The 13332-nt window shown below is 54.6% G+C and overlaps 1 protein-coding gene across 1 annotated transcript in view; it reads left to right on the forward strand.

Moving 5' to 3' along the window:
• Sim2 (single-minded family bHLH transcription factor 2) overlaps positions 1–13332 on the forward strand; it is a gene marked incomplete at its 5' end in the record, with an annotated part of 40818 nt that continues 27486 nt past the window's right edge. The window contains 3 exon segments of the mRNA XM_013504633.1: positions 1–628; positions 8639–8721; positions 11869–11958. Of these exon segments, the coding sequence (XP_013360087.1) occupies positions 454–628; positions 8639–8721; positions 11869–11958 (348 nt within the window).

The following is a 13332-nucleotide window of genomic DNA, read 5'->3' on the forward strand; positions in this document are numbered from 1 at the left end:
TGGCCCGGACCCCTGCCGCCTGCGCCGCGCCGCGCTCGCTTCGACCCCTCTCCATGGCTCCGCGGCGCCCGCCGCCCTCGCCGCCCTCCAGTCCGGAGGGGCCTCGCGGCAGCGGGTGCACACACCCGGTAAAGGACTGAACAGCTCCGCTCCTCCTCGCCGGCTCCTGCACTACGAGGCAAGCCCAGGCAGGGGAGACGGAGGCGGCACGCAGGAGACAGCGGCAGACTGGGCTCCGACCGCCGCGGGACGGTGCAGGCGGGGCGCGCGGCCGTTGGAGCGGAGCTCGGGGCTGGCGGCGGGGAGGCGTCTCGGCGCCCAGGCCGGATCCGTGCAGCTGCCCGCGGCCGGCGCCCGGCCTCCGGACTCACCTGTCCGCGGCGCCCCCTTCCCCACCGAGACTGCGCGGGCCTGGAGCGCGGCCCGATCTAATATGCCCAGAGCCGAGGCGCGATGAAGGAGAAGTCCAAGAATGCGGCCAAAACCAGGAGGGAGAAAGAAAATGGCGAGTTTTACGAGCTGGCCAAGCTGCTCCCGCTGCCATCGGCCATCACTTCGCAGCTGGACAAAGCGTCCATCATCCGACTCACCACGAGCTACCTGAAGATGCGCGCCGTCTTCCCCGAAGGTGAGGCCGAAGGCGGCCGGCCCGGAACGCTGGGGGTTCCGGGGCCTCGGCCCACGCGGGAAGCTGGAGGCGCTGCGGGGCCCCGCGGCCTCCGAGCCAAGGCCAGCGCGTCTTGGGGAGGCCGCGCAGGGGGGCGTTAGAGCCCTGGCGGCCCGAGACCAAGCCACCTCTTGGCCCAGAGCCGGAGATGCGAACCACGAATTGTTCCAAGCGCAGGTGTCCCCAAAGCTGGCAATAGCACGCCGGTCCACGTAGGTTTTATTTCTCCTTCCCTTCTTCCCTCTCATTCCTTTCGTTCCTCCTTTCCATTCTTTTCTTCCTTTTAATGCCAGTCCATTCTGGTGTAGTTTTATTTTTCATTCCTTCCTTCTTTCTTTTTTACTCCACCTTCCTTCCTTCCTTTCTAGTTCGCTTTATCTTTCTTTTATTCTTTGTCAGTCCTTCCTGGTCTGAATTTGCCTTTTTTCTTTTCTTTTCTTGATTTCTTTCTCTTTCTTTCTTTCTTTCTTTCTTTCTTTCTTTCTTTCTTTCAATTCTTTCTCTCTTTCTCTCTTTCTTTCTTTCTTTCAATTTTTTCTTTCTTCCTGTCCTCTCTTCCTTCTCTTCTACCTTTAGCTGGTTTTGTTTTCCTGGAGCGCACCCCCTGCAAGGCTTGGGCGATGCAGGCAGAAGCCATCTGGTTGAGCACTTTCGGGGAGCCGGGGCACCACCCTCGGGCCTCTCAGTCACCTCTTTTTCGACTCTTTTTCCTTCAGGCTGGGGTGGGGGCTGGGATGGGTGAATCCTGGATTTGTGAGTTAGAGTACTGCTGGCCAGACAGCAAATGATTATTTTGAATATAGCAGACTCAAGCATAGCAATTCTTTTTAGGACTGAAAAGGTGCCACTGGTGGGCAAGGGTTGCAGGGAATGGTGGCATGCTGGGTGGCTGTAGCCACCAGGCCAGGGGCCTCCAAGCTGCAGCTCTGGTGTCTCTGAGATATGGACGCACTGCTGGGAAGCCTGTTGTTCGGGGGCTTCATGGGCACCCCAGAACCTCCAGGCCCTGGAGCTGAGAAGGCTTTATGGAGAGGCAACTTGAGCTGCAAGGTGCTGGAGAGTGGCAAAGTGCGGGTAACAGGTGTCTCTGGGCCACAGAACACTTCCATTAAATACAGTCCCCAGCCAGGCAGCAGGCCTGAAGTCGGTGGGCTCCTTTTGCCCCCCGCCCGGCCTGTTATTTGTGGTGTCCGGTCTGGGGCATGCTTGTCACCCTCTGCAGTGGAGTGGTGGTTGGGCCTTGCTGGAGCTTCCTGGCCGTTCCCGGCCGGCCAGGCTACACAAACACAGGGTGTTCTCCTCTGGGGCGCGGGCGTCTGGAATTTTTGAGATCAGCCGGGTGGTTTCTTGTTTCCCCGGGGTTCCTAATTGGATCGGCATAGCCGCCTCCGCCCTTCCCCTGCCAGGAGAGTTGCGTCCGCTGCGGTTGCTGTTTGTCCGCCTGAAGGTAAGCCCTTGGCTGGAGAGGCAGGGATCCTTCCTTGCCGCTGAAGGTTCAGTGGAAATGAAAAGTGAATTCGGTTTTGTAAAAGCCAAGTCCTCTTCCCACGCTGGCTGTCAGATGAGCCCACGGATCCGCATGCTAAGAACCGGCATGGAATCCAGACAGGAACTGTCCTCCTTGTCTCCTTTCTCCCCTGCCTTGGTTTTGGAGGTGGGGGGAGTGTTGGTAAAAGAAATGAGCAGAAGAGTAAATGATGTATTGCCAGTGATTTCAGATAAACCAGCAAGTAAGTAGCAGCGGAGGCCTGGGCGCGTTGTGAGCCGTTCGTTGCTTAGGGGATTTCCGGGGAAGTGGCCCGTGTGCTGCCACCGCCGGCCTTCAGACCGGATTTGGTTTGGGAAGCTCACTTTTCAGGTGTTGGGGTCCAGTGTGGCTGGGCGCCCAGTCCCTGCGGGGTGGTCCTGCTCTGGGTTGGTGCCATCGTTAGTGTGTCCAAGAGCTGCCTAGTCTGGGGCCACCTGCACTCCTGAGGGCGGCCGTGGTGGCTGGCACTCAGGAAAGGGTTTGGCTCCAGAGCATTGCTGTGAGGAGCCACCCAGCCTCAGGGAGGTGTCCTCCTGCTTAGGGGTGGGACCTGTCCTCTGGGCTGCGGACCTCACGCCCCTGCCCCTCAGGTCACGCCTGGGGCTAAAGGGCAGAAAGAGATGCTTTTAGTGAGACCTCCGTTATGCAAAATAACTTGCCTGCTTCCGGGAACACTGAGGAGGGGGTAGAAAGTCTCTTAATTGATTTAACCTTTTCCTGGGGGACCCAGGTCCGCCTGGGGTCTGCTGAGTTGTGAGGGGCCAGGACAATGGCTCTACAGAGGTGTTAGGGACTTGGCCACGCTGGGCCCAGCGGCAGCTCCAGGTTTGCGTGCGGCTCTCAGCTGCAAATCGAAAGTTGGAAAGATACAAGGGAATGTGTCTATCAAGTGAGGTTTTGCCCAGCGAAAGCGGGCTTCCTGGGGAAAGAGGAATCTGGAGACCAGCTTAGCACCGCGGAAGTTGGAAATAAACAGCACTGTCCGAAGGAAATGAGGGAATCATTAGGCACACTCCTCCTACCTGGGGAAATTGGTAGCCGGAGAGGGGACAAACCTCCCCCAAGGTTCCACAGCAAGGTTCCCCCAAGGTGTGCCGCCTGCCCTTTTTCTGCACCTGAGAGACCACCGTAAAGAGTTCAGGGAAGTCCCCATACCAGGACAGAGGTAGCCAAGGACATCGCCCACCCAGAAGCTGGTCCTCAGGCTTGGAGAAAGCTTCCGAGTCTTACAGTGGGTTGAAGCCTGCATGGTCACCTTGCACTACTGGCCTCGGTCCCTTTGTGAAATGGGCCCATTAGCAAATCCAGGGGTGGATTTGTGACCAGCGTGAAGATGCAGGAAGGGACCTGCAGTGTAGGTGCAAATCTGCCCCGGTCGCTGGTCCCATCAATTTCTGGTGTGTCCCAAACCGGGCACAGTTTAAATGCAGAGGTGGAAGGAACAGCTGCCCAGAGCCTAGAGACCCGCTGCTTTCCGGGTGACCACCGTTTCCCTCGCCAGCTGCGGAACTAAGGAGGGGCAGACAGGACTAGGAAGAGGGCTGCAGAGCAGTGCTGGCAGTGGCTGGAAGTTGGAAACTGGGTGAGTTTATTGGGCGGTTGGAAGCAGGTAAACAGGGACCGTGGCGGTGCTGGGGGCTCTGGGCTGTCCGCACCCCTTGCAGCTCTGTGGCCCTCCGCAGAGGCGCGGGGCTGAGGGGCTCTGGTGGCTCCTGGCCTTATCCTCAAGCCGGATGCCGGGGTCTGGGCCAATCCAGGGTTAGCAGCCGCTGGCGCCGGCGTCCGGGCCCGGGGAGTTCGGCCCCCCGGGAATCCCGATGCTGGCACCAAGCGGTGGAGCAAGGGGTGATTTTTCCTCGTATCTCAATCTCGAACAGGGATGGTGGGGAGAGAGACCCTCTGAAGGTCCCAGCTCAAGAGTGGAGTAGAAAGGGAGTCCTCTCCTCCCGTTTCCCAGACCGGAAAGACCAGGGGCAGGTGTGTGTGTGTGTGTGTGTGTGTGTGTGTGTGTGTGAGAGAGAGAGAGAGAGAGAGAGAGAGAGAGAGAGAGAGCGCTGTAATGATAGTGTTACATTATCAAGACAGTGTAGTGAAAAAAGGAAATGTCACATGCTCGCACACACGCACGCACGCACATACACTCACACACAAGTGGGGTTTAAGTCCTGGATTGCCCCGTGGCTGGGTTCCTTCGAGTTAAATTCAGTTCCAGGAGGCCCACCGCTCTGTCACACAGCCGAGCACCCCGTGGGGATGAGCCGGCACACTTTGGGTTCTTTCGTGGTTTGGTGGAAAACCTCCATATTGACGTGGAGTCTTAGACCCAAGGCCCTTCTGTACCGCAGCCCGAGATCGTGCGCATTGGCTTGCTTTTTAGAGTGCTGTGGAATTTAACAGCCGTCCCCCATCTCTGGTGGAACTCGACAGCGGGGAATGTGGCTCCGTTGCGCAGCAGGCCCGTGCTCCAGGCTGCTGTCGGCGTGGTGTCCCAGCGCGTGGGCGCAGGCGGGGGGCTCACAGTGTGAACCTGGTGCCTGAGCTGCGGACCAGGGCTCGGGAGGACTGAGCCCCGCAGCGGGGAAAGGGAGCCACCTTCGTGCCTGCTGTACGCCTGCGATCCGATCCGCGGAAGCTGACTTTCACCCTAGGTGGTCCTGGGCTTGGAGTCTCCGCTTTCCTCTCTCCTCTGCCAGCACGGGAGACCCTCTTGGGGCTTCTTCCCTGCACCCCTTTTCCATTTCTGTCCGGCCCGTTGATTTGAAAAGAGACTTGAGGGGAGGATTTTTAGGGACCCGGGAAAGAACAGAAGGGAGTGCTTATGAGAAGCGCAAGCTGCAGGCTCTCCTAGGGCAGCAAGGTGGGGGTCCCCCGCCCCAAACATCCTTGCACAGGCTCGGGTCACTCAGTCGCCCTAGAAAGAGCCCCAAGCTCACTGCCCTGCCGTCGGGGTGGCGGCCTTCACACTCAGCCTCTGCACCAAGCGCCCTTGTGCGCTTGGACGGGGCGGAGAGGACCCGGCAGCCCACCTTGGAGTGGTTGAATCCATCCCGAAGTGTGGCCTTGCGCCTGGCTGACAGAGCAGCTGCGGCGCTCCTGCTCGGACCTTCCCTGGAGAGCAGGCTGGGATCCGGCAGGAGAGGAGGGAGGACAGGGTCTGGGTGGAGGCGGCGGTGGCGGGGACGGCTCGTGAGCCCACCGCGACCCCGTCTCAGGGTGAGAAGGAAGGATCAGAGGCCGGGCACTGTCTGGATATCCAGCCCCCGGCCGGCCAGGCTGGCCTCCTAGAGGATGGCTGGGTGAAGGTGAGACTTCTGGGGCTGGAGGGGCTCCCCAAACCTGCCCTGAATTTTTCGCCGTCATCTAAATTTCCGTGAAGGGCTGGGTGGGGACAGGTGCCTCCAGGTTATTAACCTTGGTTGCTTAGGTCCCTGAGGTTGCGAAGAGAGGGAAGCAAGGGAGTGGCTGCCCCTCGTCTCCTCCCCAGTCCCGGCTCGCTCTCTGGGACAGCATGGCCATCGCTGGGGTCATCGCCAGCGGGTCCGCAGGAAGGGTGGGAACCGTCCCCCTTTCTCCCTTCCTTTCCCTGTGTTCACCACCTGTGTTCACCACCTGTGACCAGCATCTGCGGCCTGCTAGGGTCCCATTTAGCTGCTCATGAGCTGTGTGTTGATTGACTAAGTAGCCCAAAGGGGAGAGAGCAATTTTTTTTATTTTTATTTTTTTGTGGTACCGGGGATCGAACTCACGACCTTGCACTTGCCAGGAAGGAGCTTATGCCGCTGAGCTATATCCCCAGCCCAAGAGCAGATTTAGCCAGCTTCTGCAGAGGTGGTATCTGATACCAAGTGGATAAACCCTGGGGACAAGCCAGAACCAGGGTGCCTCAAGGCTAACCCGCAGAAGTGGGCATATAGGCTATGCTCTCCTTAGGGACTGCCTAAAATATCCAGTAGCCAGGGGTCCCCAGCCTGCCCGGTGGAGGCTGGTAGGGTTGGGAGAGCCCAGCCTGGGCTGTTTTGGCAGCACCAGGGGTCCGCAGACAGACCACCCCCAGCCCCGGAGAAGCTTAGCCTGTGTTCAGGTGCACCCGCCTACTTTTCAAATAAATAAATCCCTTTCTTAGAGCCAAATGAGGGCCACACGTGCAGAGCGCTCTTCTGTAGTGCCCGCAGCTTCACAGTACCAGGACGAGTTTTTGTTGGTAAAACCTTATTCCGTCTGCACTCAGCCCGAAGTAGATTTTTATGGGCTGAGTGCAGAGACCTCACCCACAGTGGCTCCTAATGGAAGAGCTGGCAGCACCACTGCCTTGGGGTGCGGTGGCACAGGGCGGGGAGGGCTTGGCAGAACTGTCCTGGGCCACCAGGCCACCTCCTGCCAGATCCCGACAGGGCATACATGCCAAATCTCCCCTGGCAAAGCGGAAGCCTTCGAAAGTTCTAGAAAAAAGCACGGTGATTAAGTGAACAAGCTGCCTTGAAATATCTGGGTATTTGAATTGTATGGAAAGTTATCTCGTGTGCCTGGTGTCCTGTGTGTGTAGAGCCAGGGCCTTCAATGAGGGGCTTGAGAGTCCAGCAAGGAGGAGGAGAGTCGGGCCTGGGGACCATTCTCAGCGATAGAGCTGACCCCAGGCCTTCGCGCTGGGGATCCTGGGAGAAAGAAGCCAGAGGTCAGAGGCTGCGCTCACCTTTGAACTGCAAAGGGCAAACCCAGAATGACCCAGAGCAGGCCAGAGAGAGACATGTGCTTATTTCCCAAAAGCAGATTTCCTGGATCTTTATTAAATTCTTTCTTCACCCAAGCCTGGGGACCAGTTACATTTTTGTTCTTTCTGTTTTGGTTTAAATGGGATAGGGGTCACCACCAGCAGGCTTCCTGTACAGGTCCAGAGCAAATTGGGGTCAAGGTGGTGGAGCTTGGGGTGAAAGCAGTGTCCTTGGGTTAAGCAGCCGCCACCACACACAGAGGCTGAGGGGCCACGGAAAAGGAACTGCTGTCACATTTGGGGAATCGGGATATGGGAAAATCAGCTACTTCCTTATGGATTGGCAGAACTTTAATATACAGGAGGAGATATTGAAGATCATCCTTTTTTTAAAAACAGTTGCTAGATGGTGTTCAGGAGGGGTCTGCAAAGCCACTGGCCTGCAACAGGAGGTGCATTTTCTGGTCAGTAGAAACATCCAGAAGCCAAGGAGCCCTGAGTGTCCACAGGGACAGAGAGGGGACCCTCCAGAAACCCACTTCGTGGCGGTCCCAGGGACATGCGGACTCGCCACAGCTGGCCAGATTTCCCAGCCTGCGCTTCCCGCACCATCCTGGTGGCTCCTGACCTGTGGTTGGGTCCTCAGGGCAGACCCGGGCGGCAGTTCCCAGGAGCACGCGCCAGCTGGCCGCATCCACAGCCTGGATGGGTGCTCTGCGCTCTGTGAGTGGGGCAGCACTCGCGCGCTCTTTGCGCTCCAGGCTGGGGGTGCAGAACGGGAAGCGGTCCGGGCCTTTGCCACCCTGAGCAAACTGCAGACTTCTGGGCCAGGCTCCCGGAGGAAGGGTTCGGGGAGAGGGTAAAGGTTCTCCCCTGCCCCACTGTGGCTTAGTCTGAACCCTAGGAGCAGGGTCTCTGAGGCAAGTCGCTGGTGGCCTGGGAGGTCTTGGGGGAAGGTCAGGCACCTTGGGAGGGCGTGAAGGGGTGAGGACACCTGCCTGGTCCCAGTGTGGCTGTCACCACCTGGAGCCCTTCCCGGCCCAGAGCCCTGGGGTTGGAGGGCCGGGATCCCCAGAGGCACCCTGGTGGGAGTTCTTTCTGTTATCAGGAAAAGCTGCTGTGGGATGCAAGCGGCTCTCAGGCGGCTGTCTCTGGGAAAAGGCAAAGCTGCCAATGATATGGGGGAGGGGGACCCTTGGGGGAGTATTTATGGGCCAAATCGATATCCCCGTTTGGCTACGAGGATGGCCAGTTTCAAAGCAGATTAGATTACTTTGTGGCATTTCAAATAAAACGGCAATTTCAGAGCCATGAGCATCTGTGCCACCCGTGGGAGTGGTCGGCCTGGAAGGTCAGTGCGCAGGGATACCTGTCTGTGTGTCTGTGTGTCTGTCTATCTATCTAATCTAACCTAATCTAATCTATCAATCGTCTGAGACAGGGGCTCACTATAACCCAGGCTAGTCTTGAATTCACTATATAGCTGGGGCTGGCCTCCCAGCAATCTTCCTGCCTCAGCCTCGAGTGCTGGGATTACTGGCATGTGCTACCACACCTGGCTTCCTTTTTCTTTTTTAACAGAGGGCTAAGGGGCAAGTGTGAGGACACAGGTGTGAGCCTGCTGGGCAAGGAGCCGGTATGGAGACTTAGGGCAGCGGTGCAGGTGTGGAGACCCCTGTACCCTACGGCTTGCAGGACACTGCCATTTAATGGTTTGTTTTATTTCCCTGTCCAGGTTTAGGAGACGCATGGGGACAGCCAAGCCGTGCCGGGCCCCTGGACAGCGTTGCCAAGGAGCTGGGATCGCACTTGCTGCAGGTAGAGCCACCTCCCTGACGACCCTACCACCCCAGGCTCGAGAATCCACTGCTGCCCCGGGGCGCTGCTGCTCCGGAGGGACAGGACCAGGTGCAAAGCTAGGGCTGGTGCAGCCTCAGGCCAGCCCTACCCCACCCCCAACCCCCGGGGGTCTCCAGCCCCGCAGAGCCTCAGGCTGAACGGCGGCCCTGGGCCCGGCCGTGGGTCTGGTCGTTCCCACCTGACTCAGCTCTGCCCTGACCTGTGTCCAGGGGCAGCAGCCAAAGATGCAAGAGTTGCTGTGAGGCCTGCGCTCTAAAGCGTTTGGAAGCCCAGGGATGCGCTTGCAGAGGCTGCAGGGACGAGGCAACAGCATCCATAAACTCAGGGTGGCTCTTGAGTTTATTACAAACCAGATTCTTCTCACACGTCATCATCGCCCTCCAACAACCACCTGGGGGCTGCTGCTAGGATGATGATGATATTATTTTGATACTGGGAATTGAACACACACTTTTCACACTGAGCCGCATCCCCAACCCTGTTTTATTTTTTTTTTTATTTTGAGACAAGGTCTTGCTATTCGTTGTTAAATTGCCCAGGCTGGGCTAGAATTTTTAATCCTCTTGCCCCAGCCTCCCAGAGTGCTGGGATTACAGGCATGCCCCACCGCTTTTGGCTTCATTTTATTCAGAGGAGCAAGATGAGGCGCGGGGAAGTTAAGTAACACGCCTGTGGTCACACAGCAAGCTGTCACCCGACTGGCCCAACGCAAGAACCAGGACTTGGTGCGGCCCCCATGGGACCTGATTTTGGAGTCTTTGCTTAGTTTGGGGTCAGGCTCTTTGGGACCCTCCCCCCACCAAGGCCACTCGCCGCCGGAGAGTGAGATTGCAGGGGTCACGTGGGTTTTCCGCTTTCATGGGCACGGTCGTGCACCCCAAGATTCCGGCTCTGGTTGGCTGCGTGACCGCCGGCACCAGCCCCTTCCAGGGCAGCCGCTGGCGCTGGCAGAGGACAGCGCTGCCCCACGTCCCGGAATCTTTCAAACGCCCTTTACAGAGCCTCCTCAACGACCTATTCATTCCCCCTTCCATCATTTGTCTCTGCCATCGAAAAATGCCTGCCGAGAGCTGTTTTGCATTTCCTCCCTCTATTTTGTGTTTTCTTTAAACGGGAAGAAAAACGTTGGCTGTGGGCTTTGGTGACTTAGATCTGCGAACCAGCTTTCAGCTCTGTATTTTGAAAAACCCAGGTCTTTTCCAAACGTGGGCCCCGAATGCCTAGGTGTGATTTATTTTTTTAAAACGCATGTGCTGGGGCAGAGAAAAGATCCTGGGGAGAATTTGGGAGCTGGAGGTTTTGCAATGTAAAGCGAGCCCGGTGGCCTGCACCCTGGGCCGGCCGGGCAGCTTCGCTCCTTCCAGCTCCCTGCTGGCGACTTCCTTGTTTCATGCCCGTGCATATTACAAACGACACTAATATCGGGACAGCTAAGTGCCGGAGAACTTCAGTGAAAACCCTATGGGCAAAGCCAACAGCCCCACGCAGCTCCCTTGCACCTTTAATTCCTGACTGGCGGGCGTGCTGGCGGTCGGCTTTGCACTAATTATACCTGTAAGTGAGTTAGGTAATTTGAAGTTTTGAAGGCATATTTCACACTTTCCATGAAGAATACTATTTATCTTAGCTACCGCTGGCAAGTTGTAGAACTTACTGATGAGAACTTTTTCCCTTTTCCTCGCTTTCCAAGTTATTCTGCGGGATTTCCTTCCCTCAGTGCATCCTTTTAATGATTTTGGAGTTAAGCAGCATGTAGAATAAGCCAAAGCCTTTAAAACTTTAGCAGTGGCTTTTTAGTTCACGTTTCTGAAATGTCACAGGGTTACTTGGGAAAATATTTTGTAGCAGAGTTAGAACCCTGAAAATGAGGCTGGGAATCAGAATGCTCGCTTCAGCCTGAACATAGAAGATGCTAAGCACAGTTTACTGGTGAAGGATCGTTGCCGCAGATTGTGTTTTAGCAAACTGCATTTTTGCAGCAAGTTATATCTGAGGCAGCAAACTGTAAGGCTATCTTTCAAGTTTCACTTCTGCGTTGTTTCTTTTCTAGCCCCCTCAAAGGAGGAGGTAGAAAACCCAAAGGTAATCTGGTTTCAATTACATGCTGTAAAAATAGAATTTGTGGCCAGAAATTAATTTGGAATATTTTTTATGGGAGTAGTATTGAGGATTGTGTGGGTCTTTCACCGGCTTTATTGCTTTTCTTTGGTTCTGGATCTGAAATAGATGAATGAGTAAATAAAATAGTTTCCTTTTTCAAAAATTATTTAGTCTTTTTATCCTTAACACATAAATATAATCATTCCCTTTTTATTTTTCTGGAGTTACTGCTTGTAATTTTATTTTTGGAAGTCTAGCCAACTTAGGCAAAAATTACAATTTCATTTAGCTAGTTTTAATTTTTCAGAAGTTGATACTTTTTCTCCTTGACTTTGGCAAAGGTTATTTGATCTCTTACAAAGCCTGAATAGTTAATTCTGTAGACATCATCTGGTAAAATATTAGGTATTTTGTTTTATTTTCTGGGGATTGGTAGTGGTTGGAATTTATTATTCAAATGGTGCTTGGGGGCACCTAGAAAATCGTGGCAAATAAAGCTTATGTCCTAGTGGCATAAATGAGTCCAATTATGATGTTAAATGGCCTATAGAGTGGTAGGCGTTCCCCTAAGAACCATAGAGCTCTGGATTTGTGCTAAGTGCTAAAGTAACCCCACACAATAAAGCTACTAAATTCAAATGGAGCAGGGTAGGAATTCTCCACTGTTGTGCGTGATTTTGGGGAGGTGGCTGTCAGATTGTTTTTAAAGTGCTTTAAAAGCGTTTGAGGGCCCGGCTTTGGGAATAAACCTTGAATGTTGTTCCCTGCAGTCCTTATGGCCCTGCGCCCCCCTCCCCATTTTTATTTATTCCCGGGTAATTCCTCTCTTTCCCTGTGCTGAGGATGGAACCCAGGTCCTCAGGCACGCTAGGCAAGCGCTCTACCACTGAGCTGCACCCCTAGCCCGTAATGTTTTATATGTGCGGCCCAGTGACTATGCCGTTGCTGCGTTTACTTCTAATGTAAAACTGTTCACCTCTTACCCTGACGCTTTCTCTTTTACAGACTTTGGATGGATTTGTTTTTGTGGTAGCATCGGATGGCAAAATCATGTATATATCTGAGACAGCTTCTGTACATTTAGGCCTGTCCCAGGTAGGTACTGCCTGATTTTATGTACGATCAAATCATTCAGTGAAGTGTTAGTGGACCTTGACTACCTTGCCCAATCTGAAAATGAGTCTGTTTCAGCATCTGCTTTGTGTGTGGAATATAAACCATAATTGCAAAACTCTGGTTTTCTTCTTATTGCTGCATTGTACTTTTTTAACTTTTTTTTTTTCCTTTGGGGTTAAGGACCACTATGTCTCCACCTAGGCAGCCTCATGCTGAGATTCTGTCCAATACCTACGGACTGTTGCTTACCTCGTAATGTCAGAGGGCGCAGAAAGAGCGTCCCCAAGCGGTCTGTGCTGCCCACGCGTCTCAGGGTGCACCCGGCAGGTTCCTGCATGACTTTGAGGCGAGGTACGCCGGCGTGCAGCTCGCATTGTCAGCCGTGTGCGCTTTGGGGAGACAGAAAGGGGAGGGGGAGATTTATGGGTGTTCACGTGAAATTTGGAGTCCCTTTTTCTGAGTTTTTCCAGTTCAGTGGCCATTTCAGTAAAGCATTTTATATGCTTGTGATAGAAACTCATAAAACGTAGTTTACTACTGTTTCACCGGCAAGGTCCTGCTTTCTCTAGAACATTCCAGTCTTAGCAGTTGTCCTGGACAAGGGGACCTATCTTCTGAAGATGGCACATCCCTTAGAGGAGACCGCAGTGCCCGACTTCTCCACGCCAGCATGCGGAGCATTGGTGGCCAATCGGCTGCTGTGTGAGCCTGTGTGCGCTGGAACGGGGACAGACAGACGGATCATCCCCAGGCACACGTCTGACTTAATAAGCGTGGGACCTGGTGCTACACGTCTCATTTTTATAGGCATAGGGACAAAATGTTCCTTTACACTGTGAGTGATCAGCGGGGCTTTCCGTCCGCACAAGGACACTAGGATGAAGGAAAGACGGAGAAATGTGAGCAGTCCTGTGGCCCAAGCCACGTGCCCATCGCTGTGGCTTGAGTTTTCTCACTGAAAAGCAAAATTACCATTTGGGGTACTCCTTTTTTTTTTTTTCCTGCCGGTATGTGTTTGAAAACCTTGTTGCTGGCTTACGCTCTTCTCTCCCTGGGGCTGTAGGCCCTTACGTCCACCTGGGTTTATGTGCCTACGTGTTTTTTATGCAAAGCCCTTTGAAATGAACTGCATCTTAAAACTGTTTGGAGCTTTCATTTCTTTCCTTCTAGGAGACCTGCTCTCCCAGTTTACTAAGGCTTGACCCTTACCCTGTTCGACCTGTGGGAATCAGTATGATTGCAGAATGGGAAATACTTTTGAGAATATGAAATGTGCTATTTCTGTGGGGCTGGGGGTCCCCTTCAGGGGCAGAGCACAGGCTACGCACACATGAGGCCCTGGGCTCAGTCCCC

Source organism: Chinchilla lanigera, unplaced genomic scaffold (genome assembly GCF_000276665.1).
Source record: "Chinchilla lanigera isolate Chin_1 unplaced genomic scaffold, ChiLan1.0 scaffold00006, whole genome shotgun sequence".
NCBI classification, from domain to species: domain Eukaryota; kingdom Metazoa; phylum Chordata; class Mammalia; order Rodentia; family Chinchillidae; genus Chinchilla; species Chinchilla lanigera.